The following is a 21,486-nucleotide window of genomic DNA, read 5'->3' on the forward strand; positions in this document are numbered from 1 at the left end:
GATGGGATTGTTAATGTTTTTCCAGACGTTACTCCAGTTGACCGCTGGATATTTCGCTTCCATTGGGTTTTGCCTATGGTGTCTCGTTAGGTGGTAATAGGTCCTTCTGGTGTTAAGCAGCTGTGAAGTATCTTGGATATAGCTCCTTTCCAGGTAGTAAGTCCGGACGTGATCGAGTTGAGCGCTGATGCGACCAACATCGACTGGGGCCTTTTTGCTCGGCGGGGCTAAGCTGTTGAATAACGTTTTCGTAATTGTCGGATGGGGTGACTGCAGTATTTTGCGGATTCGGTCCATATATACGGCAGTGCATTGGTTCTTGATGTCTTTGACGCCCAAACCACCAGCGGCGCGGGTTAACAGTATGGTTGGCATGGTGACTTTAAAGATGTTTCCGCTCCATATGAACCAATACGCTGCAGCTAAAAGCTTTTGCGCTGTATCCTTGAGTACTGGTAACACAGCTGCGATGTGATATATTTTGCTTAGCGCATAGCTGTTAATCAATAGAGCTCTCTGTATCCGATTGAGCGTTCTAGTTTCGTGTTCACGGAGAGTAGCCCTGAATATATGTAGTTTATGGTCCCAGTTGGCTACTGTCATTTCTCTTGGGTTGGCCATTAGAATCATACCTGAGTGGTTCGTCTTCTCTGTCCTTTGTAGCCATGTTCTTTGAATGGTCTCCATATGGGGTCCGACAGGTAAATTTTTCGATTTTTGTTCATTGAGTTTGGCTCCGGAAGAAGTGGCGTAAGCGTGGATTATTTGTTGAACGACTTCCATTTCTGAGTGCGTGTTAACTACTACACTGATGTCATCAGCATAAGCGTGACACACGGTTTTTGTACCCAACACCTGTAGACCTTGTAACCTGTGATGCAGGTTTAACAGTAACGGTTCTACGGCAATTGCGTATAGTGCCATAGAAAGGGGGCAGCCTTGTCTCACTGACTGCTTGATCTGGACTGGTGAACTTAGCTGACCATTAATTTTGATTCGAGAGGAAGTTCCGACTATACATTTGCGTATGATCTGAATAAAATGGGCACTGAATCCCATCCGTTCCATTACAGATAGTAGAAAGTGGTGGTTGATGCGGTCAAAAGCCTTATCGAAGTCTAAAAACATGAGACCAACATTGCATTTAAATAGTCACGACAAATACATTATGTCTCTATATTCACATAATGCATTTGACATTGATCTCCCTGGGACAGCACTCATTTGATAAGGGCCAAGTACTTTCGGCAGTACCGTCTTCAGTCTACAGTTTAGGAGTCGGGTGAAGATTTTATAGTCGGAATTGAACAGTGTTAGTGGTCGAAAATCCTTCAGCGTAGTGCTACGTGGTTTTTTGGGGATCAGTACAATCATTCCTTCGATAAACTGAGACGGCATCTGCACGTCTCCCAATAATTCTTTGCATATTTTGGTGAATTCCGGTCCTATGATGTGCCAAAAACAAGCATAAAATTCTATGGGTAGGCCATCTAAACCAGCAGATTTCTTTGTAGGCAAATCTTTAATTATGGCACATACTTCTTCCTCAGTTATGTGGGCTACCAGGTCGGCGTTGTCAGTCGGATGGACCGTGAATTGAATGTTGGATAAAAGCGGCTCACTTGCCGTTGCATCAGTCGCCGATTCGGAGTAAAAATCTGTATAATGTTGCACCACGTAGTTTTTTACTGTGACTTGTTGATCGTATTCGTTCCCTTTTCATCGCTGAGAGTGTGGATTAACTTTTGTTTACCTCTCTTGGCTTCCCGTATCACGTGATATACGGACGTATTCTCCTGCGTCAGTTCAATCGGAGGACGCGATCGAACTTTTTTCCCCTCTACTGATTGTCGTACCAACGCCGTTATTCTTGCTTTAGTGCGTTTTATTCTAGAGCTGTTTGCTACTAATCCCATGGGATCATCATATAGTTCGCGGAGGCAAAGAAAGTGATACTCCAAGGGGCGTTTTCGCCAGTACGCTTTCATGCGACCATATCGTGCGATGCATTTTTTTATCTGCGGCTTCGCAGGCTGTAGCCACCACATGATGCGTGTTGGATATCTGGATTGCATCCGAAGACAACGCTGCCATGTATCATGGATCTCCTGTGTCAGTACTGCGTCCTCCAAAAGTGACACTTTTAGCTGCCATACGCCCCTTCCCAAGAATGTTTTTTGTTTTAGTATGCTTCGTGGTTATATGAAATGCGCAGTGATCCGAGAAGTTAAGAGGCCAAATTACACAGTCAGTTACATTATGGATAAAACCTTTCGTTACATACAGCCTGTCTAGTCTGCTTGCCGAAGTACTGGATACGTACGTGTATCCTCGGGTGTGCGGGTGAAGGTGGCACCAAGCATCTATCATATCTAGTCCGTTAATTAACATCAACAGCTCCTCACAAAAGTTGAAGTTCGGGATTTGATCTTCTGGACGCAATACGCAGTTAAAATCGCCACCCAAAATTATGTGCAGTCGAGGATCCGTTATTAATGGGACAATTTCGTCCCGGAACAGACTGCCCCTTCCTCTTTTTCCACTGGATCCAGAGGGAGCATATATATTAACAAGAAGTAGATCATATATTTGTGCAGTTATGCCTCGTCCAGATTCAAGAATTTCTTTTGCTGAACATGGTATGCCGTGTTTGAACAATATTCCTGTTCCTCATTCATTGCCTATGTTTAAGATCGCCTCATATCCGTACACATCCGCTATTTTGGTCGTAACTACCTCTTGTAACATCGCTATGTCAATGTCGGCGGCATATAAGTAATCCTTCACAGATTGTAACTTTACGTCCGAAAATATTCTGCTTACATTGAGCGTGGCGATTTTATACGCCTGCGTCATTCGGTAGTCCAACTAAGCGCATTCAGTGTCGTCAGACCATGCTGTCCCCGTATCAGTTCCGCAGCGGTCAACAGTGTCCATTGGTTCTTCAATTGGAGGAGCGAGGTTCATCTGTACGTCATCAGTCGGGTTGGGTATGTCTGGTTTTCCGATGTCTAACACGCCTTGCTTTCCGCTTCGATCTGTTTTAGGAATTTTTTTGGTATGGGAGAGTTTTTTCTCCAGTTCTTGAATCTCTTCATGGCTCTGTTTTCGTGTTTGCCGTTTAGGTTTCACCGGCTGCTGTCTGATGTTGTCTTCCTCAGCATTCTTCAAATCTTCTAAGCGGGTGGTGTTTCGAGCCAAATTGTCGGCCGTGCTCTTGGTAGATGATGGTGTCAATAGGGAAATCGGTTTACTATGAGGTTGCTCATTCCGGGATGGTTCTTGCATGTCATTCTCAGCAGCGGAGGAGTCGGAGAATTTGCTGTGGCTCCCAATATCTTTCGGTGTCTGCTGTATTGAAACCGTTACAGTGGTCACGATTTCCTTAGGTTCGGGTGGTCTAGCTTCTGTTGCGTCAGTGGTGGCAATCTGGGCTTCTTCTCGGATTGGATGGTTCTCCGTGTTCACATCAGGGCTTGGGGTCAGGAGCTGGCCGCGGGCAGCCGTAGCGTTAAGTCGCTGGCAGCGCAGTCACAGCCGGCGGTCGCGGCGCCTCGCCAGCCGGCAGCTGCGCCACTCGCCGCTGTGAACACTCAGCGCGGACGTGGCCGGGAGAGTTGCACGCCGCGCACGTCCTCGGCTGGCCGTCGTATATAACGATACCTCGGTATCCAAAGACGCTGATGTATGACGGTACATGTTTGTGCAAATCGACCTTTAATTGTCTCACTCCGTTGAGAACCTGGAATTTGCGCGCGTTGGACCACCCTTCGGCAACATTGCTGAGAACTTTACCGTACGGCGCTATCACTGCGTTTATTTGTTCCGCCTGATCGTTCGTATTCCAAACCCTGCATGTGTTACGGTGACTTCGCCTACGTTTCCATCATAATGTTTAAACTTCATAATTCCTCCGCAAGACTCAACTATTTTGTCACATAAGTTAGCATTCCTCAATTTCACAAATACAACGCTGCTCACTATCGAGAGATGCATTCCAATAACATCCTCTGAATCAACTTTCACTTCGTATTCCAACCAATCTTCGATTTCGTGTAGTTTAGGTCGGGCGTAATTACGATCAAACGAGAATTTCAAAGTATCTTGTCTGTTCAAGTGGGCCATCACGGATTCATATTCCAAATTTTATTTTCGTTATTTTGTGGGGGGTGTCAGCGAGAAAAATTTTCGTAAAAGTTTGAAATTGTATGTAACGTTTGTTGCTAGTCGCTAAGTGCTCTCATTCTCAAATAGTGGATGCATAAATCTGGGTATTTTCCCGCAGTGCGTCTCATTGTTTATGACGTCATATCTCCTCAAGACTGTGTCTTATTTCTTTTTTTTCGGCTAGGTACCTTCGTGGGCGTACGGAGAACAAATCACCAAAATTTCATCGCAATCGGGTGAATGGTTTGGGAACGCACAGAGGGCAGACATACATACATTCACTTTTATATATAGAGATTAACAGTTACGTTATACTATATGACCTGTTTACGTATATTTAAATTTTATAGTTTAACATTGCAGGGAATGAAATAAAATTGCGAGTAGTGGGAATCGAACTCGTGTCCGCTGCATGACAAGCCTATGTCTGATCAATTGCGCTACGCATGCTACAGTGACCTAACTGTTGAAACATTGTGTATTACTGTTTTCGGGCGTTTCGAGAACAAATCACCAAAGTTTCATTGCAATCGGATGAATGGTTTGTGAGCGCGTAGTAGGCAAACATACGTACATTCATTTTTATGTACATGACGATTTCAGTTTCGTTTACGAACAACATTTAAAGCGAGTTTTACTTCCAAGCCCTTCGTCTGCTTTCGTGTAAGCATGACGCGCAATTTGTAGTGCCAGCACTGCAACTGGTAGGCGTGCCTTGTCCCCCCCCCCCCAACAGCTCCTCTCCCCTCGCAGCCAATGCTTGCTTCCTCCTCTCCCCGCACTCCCCTCACAACTCTGCCGTCTTACACACTGTACGTGTCCCGCAGGAACTCTGGCTGGCTGCGGTCGTGCATCAACCTGTCGGAGGACGAGGTGCCCACGCTGCACCCCCCAGTGGTGGAGAAGCAGGCCGTCGCCCTCATCGTCGCCGCGGAAGCCACCAGGATGGCCACCTACAGCATCACCCGCTTGCGCATCATCTGCACGCGCATCGTCTGCTGGCGGCTGTAGAGCCCTACCTGCCGCGATACAACACAGTCGAGCGAGCCGTCACATTCGCTCCCCTCCCATCTCAGGCGAGCCAACGACGTCTCGCATACTACGTTACTGCCACAATACTGTCGTGGCTCTCTGCATTCAGCGACAGTGGCGGTAAATTAAGAGCGTCTAACGAGAAGCGCTTTTCACTGTAGGCATCTACAAATATGACCTTGTAAACACCACGAAATTAGTTAGTGACGAACCTTAAAATGATTTTTATTTCGGGAAAGTCGCTCGTGAAATACTTCTCAAGACTACCAAGTCTTATTACACAAGCCTTCGCAAAACCAATTCCTACGTTTGCGTATAAAATGAGAATTCGCAATGCGAAAGCTCTCCACACGAGTGCTACATGTCTTGGACAGTACAGTGAAGATTACTTCCTACTAAATTAGCGTTGTTTCATTTTACGAGCTCACGAATATTCCGGTAATAGATCACAATGGGAAAGAATCTACATAGTACCGAAACTCGCCATGCGGCACTCTACGTTGAGTCAGCATCAAAGATTGTCACATCTCAATTGCATATACCTCGACCCAATATCCGTACACTCTCATATTCTACAGTAGTGAATATCAAATAATATAATTTATTCTTATACAGCAGTAACAAGCTGAAAAAAATATGTAACATATGTTCGAACTTTCCCATTCCTGGGACAAATTATACGCAAAACCAACAGGCCCATCATTTTCCTTTCTGTGAGTTGTGTGACACTTTTGTGTACAAGTAATTACGCAAAAATTAAAGGCAAATTGCTCCAGAATTAATGAATTCGAATCTCATATTATTAACTATTTAGTTTTTTCAGATATGTGTTATTAAACTTCCTGGCAGATTAAAACTGTGTGCCGGACCGTGACTCGAACTCTGGACCTTTGCCTTTCGCGGGCAAGCGCTCTACCAACTGAGCTACCCAAGCACGACTCATGCCCCGTCCTCACAGCTTTAATTCCACCAGTACCTCGCCTCCTACCTTCCAAACTTCACAGAAGCTCTCCTGCGAAACTTGCAGACGGGGCGTGACTCGTGCTTGGGTAACTCCGTTGGTAGAGCACTTGCCCGCGAAAGGCAAAGGTCCCGAGTTCGAGTCTCGGTCCGGCACACCGTTTTAATCTGCCAGGAAGTTTCATATCAGCGCACACTCCGCTGTGGAGTGAATATTTCGTTCTATGTGTTATTAAAATTAAAATTCAAATAATTAGCTTCTTGGTAACAAACGTGCGCTTGAGGTTAAAGGTGAAATTTTAAAAATGGACACTGCAGTTGACCTTTGTGGAGTTGCAACACCCGCTCCGTTCATCACCACCGCTTACCACCATGGTATGAGGATCTGAGGATTGTCAAAAACTGACCGAAACCGGTTACCATCAAAATAAATGTTTTTGCGGTCGAGACTATTTGTGTGCATTTTAAAAATATTTTTAGGCAGACCGCCTTTCTCAAAAATTACTAAACCAGAAATTTTGTGTAGTTATTGTAAGGCCTTATATGCACAGAAGAACCAAAGGTACTGGTATACCTGCCTAAAATCGTGTAGGGCCCCCGTGCAACAAGACTTGGCATGGACTCGACTAATGTCGGAAGTAGTGTTTGGGGGAACTGACACCTTGAATGCTGCAGGGCTGTCCACAAATCCGTAAGAGAGCGAGGAGGTGGAGATCTCTTCTGAACAGCACGCTGCAAGGCATTCCAGATATACTGAATAATGTTCATGTCTGGAGAGACTGGTGGCCATCTGAAGTATTTAAACTCAGAAGACTGTTCCTGGAGCCACTCTGTAGCAATTCTGGACGTGTGGGGTGTCGCATTGTCCTGCTGGAATTGCCCAAGTCCGTCGGAATGCACAATGGACATGAATGGATGCAGGTGATCAGGCAGGATGCTTACGTACACGCCACCTGTCAGAATCGTATCTAGACGTATCAAGAGCCCCATATCACTCCAACTTCACACGCACACACCATTGCAGAGTCTCCACCAGCTTGAACAATCCCCTGCTGAAATGCAGGGTCCATGGATTCATGAAGTTGTCTCCTTACCTGTACACGTCCATTCGATCGATACAATTTGAAACGAGACTCATCCGACCAGGTAACATGTTTCCAGTCATCAACAGTTCAGTGTCGGTGTTGACGGGTCCAGGCAAGGTGAAAATCTTTGTGTCGTGTTGTCATCAAGGGTATACCAATAAAGACTAAAAATACAAGTAGCTATATCAGTACAAAATCAGTACAAAAAGTGACGCTAAGCAGCAATCGCCGGAATAGCAAGCTCCTGGTGTTATATATACGTTAGGGCAACACAAGAAAAAGCTAAAGCTCTCGCGAACCACCGTTACGACTTCCAAATGCTAGTAATAAATATGTCGGAACGAGCCGCACAGTCTGTATATAACTAATTTTTGTTTAAAATAACTTTCACGGCTAAGATACTCTTGTTTTGCTGTGAATGTTATTTTAAAACAAAATCAGCTACCTTGTGCACTAGCAGCATAAAATGAGGACTTTTATTGCTAGTTTCGTGCAACTTAACAGGCGCTGCTGGCAACATAAAACTGTGAAGGAGTAAAATCCCGCAAAATTACTTTAAAGTGATCGGTAAATTAAAGCTATCGGATCATTGCTTCACTCTTTATCAGAAAGCAAAACTGTTCAGCTGTCTTTTTTTATTTTTTGCGGGTTCTCGTTATGCAGCGAGAATTCCGCTACTTACGCTCGACAGTCACCGTTGCGCCAGCTGCCATACGAAAGGACTGCATCGAAGTTCAGAATAATTTGGAGTTCAGTGATAATTAGAGAAATTGTTTCTCGTGACATAAATTCCATACTTTTTCTATTACGGTTATAGCATCTTAGTTAAAAGGAAGAAAAGAAAACTTTCTCACTCATCAGATTAGGACTTTCGTTTTGAAACTTTAGTCCTTTTTATGTGTAGACTTCAGTTATCATATTATTACGTACGATAATTTGTGTTAATGGCGGCTGATCGTTTAATTATCTGACAGTAAGTTGTTACTCACTAAAGCAAGTCAAAAAATAAGGGATTAATTGTCGTCGTTTTCAAAAAACACCACAGACTCCAATGATTAGATTTATAACTAGTCACATTTCGTTGGCCAGCCAACAAACGAGGAATACTCGCTGCTGCGTGACATGCACCAAACGCTAATCAGCGTAATTATATCCGTGTGACTTACATAAATAAAATATTAGGAGTATTATTTACAATACAAGCCACGTAATTAAACACTGTGAGCTCCAAAACGCGTAAATAACCACTTTTTACGAGGTACACATTCCCTTGGTTGATCACGTAAAAAAAGTGGAATATCTAGATAATGCAGCATTCTTCAAAACGTAAATGCTCAGCTTGTTACAGCCAACGGAGTCTATCGACTTCTAGACAAAAGTAAACAGGTATGAAATTTGTGTTATTTTTATTCTTAGACATTATACGATCCTTACTGTGTACAGTCTCTTGCATCTGCGTCTAACGGTAGAAATGGCACAAATAATGCATCTCCTTGTGCAATACGTAGTATGCAGAAGGGAGATACGGGTATTACACTACTGGACATTAAAATTCCTACACCAAGAAGAAACGCAGATGATAAACGGGCATTCATTGGACAAATATATTATACTAGAACTGACTTGTGATTACATTTTCACGCAATTTGGGTTCATAGATTCTGAGAAATCAGTACCCAGAACAACCGCCTCTGGCCGAAATGACGGCCTTGATACACCTGGGCACTGAGTCAAACAGAGCTTGGATGGCTGTACCAGCTGCCCATGCAGCTTCAACACGATACCACAGTTCATCAACAGTAGTGACTGGCGTATTGTGACGAGACAGTTGCTCGGTCACCATTGACCAGACGTTTTCAATTGGTGAGAGATCTGGAAAATGTGCTGGCCAGGGTGGCAGTCGAACATTTTCTGTATCCAGAAACGCCCGTACAGGACCTGCAACATGTGGTCGTGCATTATCCTGCTGAAATGTAGTGTTTCGCAGAGATCGAATGAAGGGTCGTAACACATCTGAAATGTAACGTCCACTGCTCAAAGTGCCGTCAGTGCGAACAAGAGGTTACCGAGGCGTGTAACCAATGGCACCCCATACCATCACGCCGGGTGATACGCCAGTATGGCGATGACGAATACACGATTCCGATATGCGTTCACCACGAGTCGCCAAACACGATTGCGGCCATCATGTTGCTGTAAACAGAACCTGGATTCATCCGAAAAAATGACGTTTAGTCATTTGTGCACCCAGGTTCGTCGTTGGGTACACCATCGCAGGCGCTCCTGTCTGTGATGCAGCGTCGAAGGTAGCTGCAGCCATGGTCTCCGAGCTGATAGTCCATGTTGCTGCAAACGTCGTGGAACTGTTCGTGTAGATGGTTGTTGTCTTGCAAACGTCCCCATCTGTTGACTCAGGGATCGAGACGAGGCTGCACGATCCGTTACAGCCGTGCGGATAAGATGCCCGTCATCTCGACTGCTAGTGATACGAGGCCGTTGGGATCCAGTACGGCGTTCCGTATTACCCTCCTGAAGCCACCGATTCCATATACTGCTAACAGTCATTGGATCTCGACCAACGCGCGCAGCAATGTCGCGATACGATAAACCGCAATCGCGATAGGCTACAATGCGATCTTTATCAAAGCCGGAAACGTGATGATACGCTTTTCTCCTCCTTACACGAGGCATCAAAACAACGTTTCACCAGGCAACGCCGGTCAACTGGTGTTTGTGTATGAGAAATCGGTTGGAAACTTTCCTCACGTCATCACACTGTAGGTGTCGCCAACGGCGCCAACCATGTGTGGATGCTCTGAAAAGCTAATCGTTTGCATATCACAGCATCTTCTTCCTGTCGGTTAAATTTCGCGTCTGTTGCACGTCATCTTCGTCGTATAGCAATTGTAATGGCCAGTAGTGTAGTATTGTCTTAGTAGCTTAAATATACTGCAGATTAGTAGAAACATAATTAAACACTGTAATAAAGATGTTCAAGCGTTGTACTCTAAAATGTATTCGTCACTATACGAGTAAAAAAGGTATGTGGTAATGTAATGAGCGCGAATAGGCTGATCTCAGTGGAAATGAATAGTATCGACATACTGTCGTTAAATCGTTGCTGTAACTGATGTATTTCTGATACGCCCACTCTTTGTGTTATGAACTTCAAAAATTGCACTGCATATCTGAATAATCAGTTTTAAAAACTATATAGATTCCCAAGAACATGTCATAACGCTAAAAGTTGAGCTTCGTGCCACAGCAGTTTAACGTCCGTACATGATAAAAAAGTTGTATGTCTTAATATGTGCTTTCATGTTAAGTCACCGTTTAGGTAGTACCTTGAGTTCATAGCATCAGTAAACAAGATTTCACTGCTTTTACAATTATGTGGAGTGGCTCATTCTTCCTATTTTTTTTCTCAGTGGTCAGCCAGTCACAGTTCCAAGTGACATTTATTTTAGCCTTGTGTAGTAACGCATTATTTTAACACTGGATTTACGAAATGTATTCAGTTCTTCTGTGTGGAAATGTGTGTACTAATGAGTGATAATGGGGCATGTTGGATGAGATTTGTATTTTTTATCTTTTTGAACATGATTTTAAACAGTTTAGTCACATTCTTCTTCATTTAGATCAGTATGCGGGCTGATGATCCCGCTGTATAGTGTCCTATAAACACCACCAACCTACCAATCGTTTCAGCCACGATTTAGAAATCTTCTTCAGGCTCGAGCAAATGCCACCAAAAGCGTCTGGAAAAACTACTGCTTTCCTGAATAAGAAGCTGGAGGAATAATGAGGAGAAGTGATGGAGTTTGTGTAATGCAGCATCAGTACGTTTCAAATTGAACAGATTATTTCGGTACTGTGTCTGACTCTTTCTGGCAGGTCATTCAGCGACTTAAGTCTACTTCTATGTAGCAACATTTCCCCTCAATCAAAGAGAATATGATGCATTACCATCTTCTTCATTGGCATTTTCCTGTTACTTCACCTTGTTCAGCACCTTTGCTGTCTGTGGTAAGTCTGCATTTTTGTCTCAACCTCTTTCTTGATGTCCCATAGATCTTATTCCAGTTGATCGATAATTCATTATTATTTTGAGCATTCTAATTTCAATCTTGTGATGTGTTCTCTCCATTTATTACTATACTCCTTGATATCTAAGTTTATGTCTCTAAGTCTTGTTCTTTTCTGATTATTGTGTTCCTTATCACATCAGATTCTCTACAGCCAACTGCTCTTCATAAAAACCTCACTTCTGCAACTTGTATTCTTCGATCATTTCCAGCCGTTATAGTTCAAGTATGTCATGAAGTATATTAGTATTGGCTTTGTTTAGCTGACTTTTTTGGGTTTCTTTCCTCACAATGGTATTCAGTGTTTTGGATATGGTTCCATTAATACAATTAAATCTTCCCATTTTTTTCGACATGTGTTTTTCGTTTTTGAAAGAGATAGAATTTCCCAAGAAGCTGAATTCTCTCTATTTTCTGGCAGTTTATTACAGTTTTTTTGGAACCGTCTCTTGACCTTTAAGAGCCATTTCTTTTGTTTTTTTGGATCGAGATTGCTTCACTATAGCTATTGGCACTTATATTTAATTTACAAATATCTTTTCGAAGGCTGCTGTTGTTATTACAAGTTGGTCATCAGCAAAGAGGTCTGTCCTTGTGTAAAACTCCATTTCTTGTAGCCATTGTCTCTCAGTGTATCATCAAGATAAATATTCAAAAGTTTCGGAGACGAACTTTATCCTTGGCAAATGCCTAAATATATTGTTACTTTAACATTTCTCCGTTAATGGAAACTTCGGAGTGTTGGTACTCCATTGGATCACTCTCAGTAACTGGTGTGACTAATCTCTGCAGTCTAGTATTGCTCAAAACATTTTCCTGTTTTCTGAACAGGACCTACCACTCTTGAATCCAGTTTGCTCTTCCAACAAGATTTTCTTTAAACTGTTGACCGTCTTTGTGTTAATATCTTAGAAATTATTTTATATTCAGCGTTAAATAAATAAATGACCCTATAATTCTCATAGTGTTCTCTATCCTCTTTCTTAAATACAGGTGTTACGAGGCTAAATTCCAGATGTTTATTTTATTTCATCATCTTCTTTATATTGTGCACAGTCACTTATTAAATTATAACAAGTACACGACAGAAAAAAAACGAAACACCAAAAAATAACTAACGTAGACTAATGAAATTTCGGGAATACATTTATACAGGGTGGTCCATTGATAGTGACCGGGCCAAATATCTCACGAAATAAGCATCAAAAGAAAAAACTACAAAGAACGAAGCTCGTCTAGCTTGAAGGGGGAAACTAAATGGAGCTATGGTTGGCCAGTTAGATGGTGCTCCCATAGGTCAAACGGATATCATCGGCGTTTTTTAATATAGGAACCCCATTTTTTATTACATATTCGTGTAGTACGTAAAGAAATATGAATGTTTTAGCTGGACCACTTTTTTCGCTTTGTGATAGATGGCGCTGTAATAGTCACAAACGTATAAGTACGTGGTATCACGTAACATTCCGCCAGTGCGGACGGTATTTGCTTCGTGATACGTTACCCGTGTTAACATGTACCGTTTACCAATTACGGAAAAGGTCGATATCGTGTTTGTGTATGGCTATTGTGATCAAAATGCCCAACGGGCGTGTAGAATTTATGCTGCTCGGTATCCTGGACGACATCATCCACGTGTCCGGACCGTTCGCCGGATAGTTACGTTATTTAAGGAAACAGGAAGTGTTCAGCCATATGTGAAACGTCAACCACGACCTGCAACAAATGGTGATGCCCAAGTAGGTGGTTTAGCTGCTATCGCGGCTAATCCGCACATCAGTAGCAGAAAAATTGCGCGAGAATCGGGAATCTCAGAAACGACGGTGTTGAGAATGCTTCATCGACATCGATTGCACCCGTACCATATTTCTATGCACCAGGAATTGCATGGCGAAGACTTTGAACGTCGTGTACAGTTCTGCCATTGAGCACAAGAGAAATTACGGGACGATGACAGATTTTTTGCACGCGTTCTATTTAGCGACGAAGCGTCATTCATCAACAGCGGTAACGTAAACCGGCATAATATGTACTATTGGGCAACGGAAAATCCACGATGGCTGCGACAAGTGGAACATCAGTGACCTTGGCGGGTTAATGTATGGTGCGGCATTATGGGAGGAAGGATAATTGGCCCCCATTTTATCGATGGCGATCTAAATGGTACAATGTATGCTGATTTCCTACGTAATGTTCTACCGATGTTACAACAAGATGTTTCACTACATGACAAAATGGCGATGTCCGGCACATAGCTCGCGTGCGGTTGAAGCGGTATTGAATAGCATATTTCATGACAGGTGGATTGGTCGTCGAAGCACCATACCATGACCCGCACGTTCACCGGATCTAACGTCCCTGGATTTCTTTTTTTGGGGAAACTTGAAGGATATTTGCTACCGTGATCCACCGACAACGCCTGACAACATGCGTCAGCGCATTGTCAATGCATGTTCGAACATTACGGAAGGCGAAATACTCGCTGTTGAGAGGAATGTCGTTACACGTATTGCCAAATATATTGAGGTTAACGAACATCATTTTGAGCATTTATTGCATTAATGTGGTATTTACAGGTAATCACGCTGTAACAGCATGCGTTCTCAGAAATGATAAGTTCACAAAGATACATGTATCACATTGGAACAACCGAAATAAAATGTTCAAACGTACCTACATTCGGTATTTTAATTTAAAAAACCTACCTGTTACCAACTGTTCGCCTAAAATTGTGAGCTATATGTTTGTGACTATTACAGCGCCATCTATTACAAAGCGAAAAAAAGTGGTCCAACTAAAACATTGATATTTCTTTACGTACTACACGAATATGTAATAAAAAAATGGGGGTTCCTATTTTAAAAAACGCAGTTGATATCCGTTTGAGCTATGGCAGTGCCATCTAGCGGGCCAATCATAGCGCTATCAGGTTTCCCCCTTCAAGCTAGACAAGTTTCGTTCTTTGTAGTTTTTTCGTTTGACGGTTATTTCGTGAGATATTTGGCCCAGTCACGATTAGTGGACCACCCTGTATAGGTAGCATATTTAAGTCATTAACACTGCGAGAGCACATATTACTGTAAGCGCGAAATACGCTATTGAAAATCTGAAATGCTCGTAAAATGTTAACCGTGTAACCGCCAGAATGTTGAATGCAGGCGCGAAAACGGGTATGCATTGTGTTCTGCAGGTGCCGGATGTCGGCTTATGGGATGGAATGGTTCAAATGGCTCTAAGCACTATGGGACTCAACACCTGAGGTCATCAATCCCCTAGAATTTAGAACTACTTAAACCTAACTAACCTATGGACATCACACACATCTTTGGTCGAGGCATGATTCGAACCTGCGACCATAGTTATGGGATGGAGTTCTACACCTGTTGCACTTGGTCGGTCAACACAGGGCGGTTAACGCTGTTTGTTGATGACGCTGGCTGGAGTTGTCGGCTGATAATGTCCCATATGTGATCGATTGGAGATAGATCTGGTGACTGACCATACCCAGACAACATGTCGATACACTGTAGAGCATGTTGGGCCGCAAAAGCGATTGTGGATGAGTTTTATGCTGTTGGAAAACACACCCTGGAAACTTTTTCATGAATGGCAGCGCAACAGGTCGAATCACGAGACTGGCATACAATGCTGCAGTTAGTGTGCGCGGGATAACCACGGGAGCACTCCTCCTGGCATGTCAAACCGCACCCCAGATCATAGCCAGCGGCTGTGGCCGAGGCGCTTCAGTCCAGAACCACACGGCTACTACGGTCGCAGGTTCGAATCCTGCCTCGGGCATGGGTTTTTGTGCTGTCCAAAAGGTTAGTTAGATTTAAGTAGTTCTTAGTCTAGGGGATGGAGAGCGGGTGCTGACCACACGCTGCTCCTATCCGCATCCTCACCTGAGGATGATACGGCGGTCGGATGGTCCCGATGGGCCACTTATGGCCTGAAGACGGAGTGCTTTAGTCTAGGGGACTGATGACCTCAGATCTTAAGTCTCATAGTGCTCAGAGCCATTTGAACCATTTTGACCCCAGACACCATACCTCCGGACCTAGGTCCATTGTGTCTAGCACGCACACAGGTTGGTCGCAGGCCCTCAACTGGCCTCCTGCACATGGCCATCACTGGCACCGAGGCAGGGCCAATTTTCATCAGAAAAGACGACAGTTCTCCACCTAGCCCTCCAACGGGTCATCGCTTGACAACACTGAAGCTGTAAAAGGCGTTAGTTCAGGGTCGGTGGAATGCACGCTACACGGTGTCTGGCTCGGAGCTGTCCCCGAAGTAACCGATTTGTAACACAGTTCGTTGTGTCACTGTGGTGCCACCTAGGGTTACCAGATTTCGGAATGCCAAAAAGAGGGCATTTTCCATGTTTTAGGATGAAAAAACAGGACACTTTCTATTTCTTAAATTTATTACATAAGAAAAAAATTAAAAACATTACATACATCTCACACACCTACGTATTTTTCATTTGACTGAATCTTTTTTAAAAGTTCCTTTTCTTGACACAAATATTTAAAAACGTTCTTGCAATTCAAATTTCTAAAATTAAATTTCACCATTGCAATCCCCTTTATAGTGTCAATAGTGAGTCTATTTCTCTCCTTTGTCCACTGTTCCTCTATTAAGGAGAACAACCTCCCCACACAAGCATTATGGGCTGGGAACACGAAGAATAACTGTGCAATTTTAATTAACTCGCTAAACTGTTCCTCACTGATACACAACTCAACATACTTGCACCACTTGTTATGGGCCGGTTCTGACTTTCCATCATATGTCGCTATGAATTTTTTTAAACTGATCAAAGCACTTTTCATCGTCAATTTTAATATATTTATTCAACAAAAATTTGATTGATTCTTCCACGTAAGACCACGATATATCTGAAAAATCGAGCCACTTAAAACAAGAAAATTCACAAAATGGTTCCATCCACATATCCAGGTACTCAAAACATCCTTCATAGAGGGTACCAAACATGGCACTTAAAATCCTTCACCTTCAATGAGAAATTATCGTAAACAAAAGTTAAACAAAGAATGATCAAAACGCATTGTTCAGCTAAACCATGAAAAAGTCTTGACTTCCAAAACTTAACTATAATTCTGTGCCATAAGCTATATTTTGAATTTCACGAAACTTACCCAATAAGATGAATACGGAAAGTAAAGATGCAGCTGGATGATCAACAAGTTCGCTAAAAACACGTGTGTCACATAAGAACAAACAGCACGTAGACAATCACAGCTATGCTTTGACCATAGATACTACCTATGGTCGAAGCAGCTATCTCGAAGGTAAAAGATATATAATTTGTATGCAATACAAATCGATATTTTCGATTTTTTGAGTGTAACAGATCGAATTTAAGCTAATAACAAATGATGCAATTCAATGACCGTAGTAAAAAGTACATAAATTGTTGACGATACGACATGAAAACAAAAAACCAAAAAATGCGAACGTTAACAGAAATCTCAAAAATGTATGCGGACGCTACATTTCACGCCGAAAATGAGGACATGTCCGCGTAAATGCGGACGTCTGATGACCCTAGTGCCACCTCCTCATCAAACTGCTGCTGCACACGCAGTTCGATGCACCAGAGACGTACACCAAACACGATGGTCTTCCCTCTCGGCGGTGCCTCGTCGTCGTCCCGAACCCGGTCTTCTTGCTACCGTGCATTCTTGTGACCACTGCTGCCAGCATTTACGTAAAGTGTCTACATTTCTGCCAAATACTTCTGCAGTATTGCAGAAGTAACATCCAGTTTCTCGTACCCCTTTTGTACGACCTGGTTCAAACTCAGTGTGCTGTTATTAATAGCGTATCTGTCGCCTTAAACACATTCCTGACGAGCGTCCACTCACTACGTCCAATCTGAGAGGTAACTAACGCTCACGACTGTTACGATGTGTATTTAAAGCAAACTTCATTTTAATCCCCACATCGGCGTTACTGGCGCCACTCTTACGCGACTGACGCCACTCTTACGCGACTGACGTGAAACCTGGACATAGCAAATGAAAGATTATGATAGAGAACAAACAATGTATTTACCTTAATAGTGTTCAAAAGTCGTAATATCTATATCAGTCCATGATATCCAATATTACAAATTTACTGTCTCTGTCCAGATCATCCGCTCTCAAAACTCCGCCATCTCACTCCCCACATCCACCACTGCTGGCGGCTCACCTCCAACTGGCAACGCTACGTGCTGTTAACAGCCAGCTGCCCAACACTACAATAGCAAACAACAGTGCAAACCAGCCACAGACTGCACACAGCACAGCCAGTGATTTTCATACAGAGCGCTACGTGGCGTTACCAACAAGAAAACCTAAACAGCCTACTTACATAGCCCCCATGCTCCCCACAAAAAATTTTACAAATTGTTTTGGGCAGTGGCCAATAATGATTTGATAAAATTTTTCATAGTTACAATGACAAAGATATCAAATGCACACACTTATTGAAACAATGTTGGTCAAAAGTTAAAATTTTCTCACTTTTTTTTGCTTTACTGTATATACCTGAGAAGAAATTGTTTTGTCGCACACTTCAAGAGATAAACAAAATGCGGATTCAGGAACTTCGTGATAGTTTGAAACTGTGAACTGTATTATGGCTGGAACCACAAATGAAACTCCAACCTTCCAGCAACGCATCTGTTACTCTTCAAAACTCCACACATCCTCTTCTGCACACCTCTATGGATTAGCATTCCCGGTAGAAAGGGTATTGCAGAAAGGAAGCTTACCTGCAGACCGCGAGTTTTCCCAGAAAAAGTCTGTGACGCTAAGCGAAATGTCCCCTTAGGTTATTCCTCAAAAATAAAAAATAATTTGAGCGTTGCCTTCTAAAGAGAAAATGGGAGATACGAGTACCAGTCCATTTCACTGTTATAATCTACGTGAAAGTTTCAGAAAGGCACACAGTCTGCTGTAGAATGTCCAATTCGTCTCGGAATTCGGCTGCTGTTTATTGTCCTATATCAAACATTTAGACAGTACTAGTGTACAGTAGTAGTACAGTAAGTGCTATTCTATAACAAGCAACAAGAATTAAACACAGATCGTTTGACATGTAACAGCGTGCTAGTGCCTTACGAATTACATACAGAAAAGACTGAATGCAAATCTGTGAGTAATTACGTCTTACAAATTTTCTGCGCAATAAAGTAGCCAACTATTCTAAGTACACAAGGTATCCAGGAGTGAACTGCTGGGGAACGTAGGCAGACTGCTCTGTACCAGGATTTAAGTATGTGAAAAAAGAAACTCAGAAAGCTGTATTAGCTGGTAGCACACATTCGTTTTAGAATATCAATCAAATCCCTCACTGACGGACATATACCAGTGCCTCCCAAGGTAGGGATAAGAAAAGGAGGGAAGGTAAGTCTTCAACGTCCCGTCTATGAGGTCATTACATAGGGAGCACAAGTTCGAACTGTACGTGAATGTGTAAGACAATCGGCTGTAGCCTTCAGGATATTCTGATATTCGTCTTAAACGGTTGATGGATGCCATGACCTATTAGCCAACAGCATCATTCAGCCATTTCTGTCAGTACCATGCACTGCAGAGTGTGGGTAGAACAAACAGCATTCACTTCTGCTGTGTCGTCACTGTGTCCACCTGCTTAGCTGAGGGGTGAAATGTTTGCCCACCACTCAACGGGACCTGGTTGGATTCCCGGCCGGGTCAGAGAGTTTCTATGTCCGTGGACTGGGTGTTGTGTTGCCTTCATCATCATCACCGACACATAAGCCGCCCAATGTGGCGTCACCCGAAATGGGACTTACAACCCGGAAGAGGCGTACCGGTCAACAATGCTGCACGATCGGCGGCGCGTTCAAAGGCCCCGAGGCTAGAGCTGTGGTGGCGCCGTGCTCCAACACATCAGCGCTTACAATGGACGCGCCCTCCCAGGCGAAGAAGAGGCTGTGATGTGCTGCAGGACAAAATGTTGGGCATCGCAATAGACTGCATGTCAGTGGGGACCAGGAAGTACCATCGAGTAAGCTCTAATCGGCCTTCTTCCTTCAGAGCAGCCGGATCACTTGCTCAGCGCTCAGTGCGAGAATTCGTTTCTGTACAGGTGCCAAGTTATACTGCGCGAGCCTTACACGAATTGAAGTGCCTCAGTTCTTTCCAGGACACCTTGCGTACTGACTGACTGTAGCTTTAACCGAGCCACTGCACGGAAGGGCGGGGCAGCGCCATGGCCGGACACCTGCTCCCCATGGGGAGGGCGCCGGCCGCGGGCGCCACGGGACGCAACATTTCCGCAGCGTCGCCATCGGCGTCGCCGCAGAGGGTGTGCCGCAGCCTGCGCAGGAGGCGGCGCCGCTTCCAGACGAACTCCGCGACGGTGAGCGCCGCGGCGCCCATCAGTCCCGAGCCGAGCAGCAGGAAGGCCGAGTAGACGTCGGCCAGTCGCGCCGAGTTGAAGGCCGACTCGTCGTGGCAGCGCGGCAGCGGCGGTAGCAGAGCCTCGCGCGCACGCGCCAGCGCGCCTGCCTCGCGCATGCGCAGCAGGCTGCAACCGTGATGAAGGTGACGTGTGTGTTAGGAAAGCTTAAGCGACAAATTTTCATGTTTTCACCGTTCACGCATATACAGGAAACTGGAGATTTCAGTATTTCCAAGAAGACTAACAGACTACTAATTTATGAAAAACCAGCAGTATCCAAGCAGATTTAGTAATTACAGTAAAGTGAGTGTAATCCAATTGTGTTGTTTCAATGTGGTAAAAGTATCTGGCCTCGCTCACTATCCTGAGCTCAACCACCTCATTTATTAATAAAGGATAGTGCCTTAGGTTTTGTGATACACTAACAGGAAAGAATGAATATATTTAATAGACAGGCAGCAGCATTATTGTTGGGCTCAGTTTCACAGGTGCTGTGTTTGTCTGTAATTTTGAGTGTGTGTGTGTGTGTGTGTGTGTGTGTTTAAAGTTAAAGTAGTTATAAGCCTTCATATGTCAAACAATAATCCTTTTATGATGTTATCTCTTTGATTAAGTCAGCTTGTCAAATATTGTTTTGAAATTATCTTTTTTGAACAGGTAGCTAACTACTTTATGTTATTGAGGAATAGGTGTGACTTTGTCCCACACAGGCTTCTCACACTGGACTTCTGCTCATCAACATCTGACAGAGTGGGACTGGCACACTGAACTATGAATAGAAGAAGGAAGAGAAGAAGCAAAAGAAGACTAACAGTATGACTTGAGAACAGAATCGATCGATGTAGCATCAAAAACGTCGATCATACTTCCATTGTAACAGATATCGACATGCATTGTACAAGTCGATCGTCAGTGTTCGATAATAGACTGTGAGCCACAGAAGATGAAATCATAGAAAAGGGTGAAGAAGAAGAGGAGAAGAAGCAGGAAGTTAACGAAGTAGAATAATGAGGAAAAGAAAGACCTTCTATCATAAGAACATCGTAACTGAATGTAGGAAACGTTTGTCATCTACAATGTGTTGCAAAAGGTCAACGAATCCTAGGCCAGTATTTGATATACTCGACATGGCATATCGATGATGGGAAGAGAAACAGGAAGAAAGGGAATGGGAAATGGAAAGAGAATGAAAAGGGGAAGGAGAGAAGGAGGCAAGGAAAGGGAGAAAAGGAAAAGGAGAGAAGGGGAAGGAGGAGGAGGAGGTGTAGAAAGGAGTAGGAGGAGGAGGAGGAGCAGGAGAAGGAGAAGGAGAATGAGAAGGAGAACAAGAAGGATAACAAGAAGAAGAACAAAAAGGAGAAGGAGAGCGAGGATGAGAGAATGAGAACGTGAATAGAAATAGAGAACAAAAAGAAGGAGAGAACTAAAAGAAGGAGAGAACGAGAAGAAGAGAAGGAGAAGGAGAAGAGGAGAAGAAGGAGAGAAGGAGAGAATGAGAAGGAGGAGAGAAGGGGAGAATGAGAAGGAGGAGAGAAGGGGAGAATGAGAATGAGGAGAGAAGGAGAGAATAAGAATTAGGAGAGAAGGATAGAATGAGAACTATGAGAGAAGGAGAGGAGTAGAGGAGGAAAGGAAAAGGAGAGGAGAGGAGGAAAGGAAAAGGAGAGGAGAAAAGGAAAAGGGAAGGAATGCAGAAAAGGAGAAGGAGAGAAGGAAAGGGG

The 21,486-nt window shown here is 43.6% G+C and overlaps 1 protein-coding gene across 1 annotated transcript in view; it reads right to left on the bottom strand.

Annotated features, from left to right (window-relative positions):
* Positions 1–19,536: 19,536 nt before the first annotated feature.
* The window catches only part of LOC126159351 (ionotropic receptor 75a-like), a 92,969-nt gene continuing 91,019 nt past the window's right edge, over positions 19,537–21,486 (bottom strand). Inside the window, exon 7 of the mRNA XM_049916509.1 lies at positions 19,537–19,891. Within this exon, the coding sequence (XP_049772466.1) occupies positions 19,537–19,891 (355 nt within the window). The remainder of the gene's footprint in view (positions 19,892–21,486) is intronic.

This window comes from Schistocerca cancellata, chromosome 2, assembly GCF_023864275.1.
Source record: "Schistocerca cancellata isolate TAMUIC-IGC-003103 chromosome 2, iqSchCanc2.1, whole genome shotgun sequence".
Classification (NCBI taxonomy): Eukaryota; Metazoa; Arthropoda; class Insecta; order Orthoptera; family Acrididae; genus Schistocerca; species Schistocerca cancellata.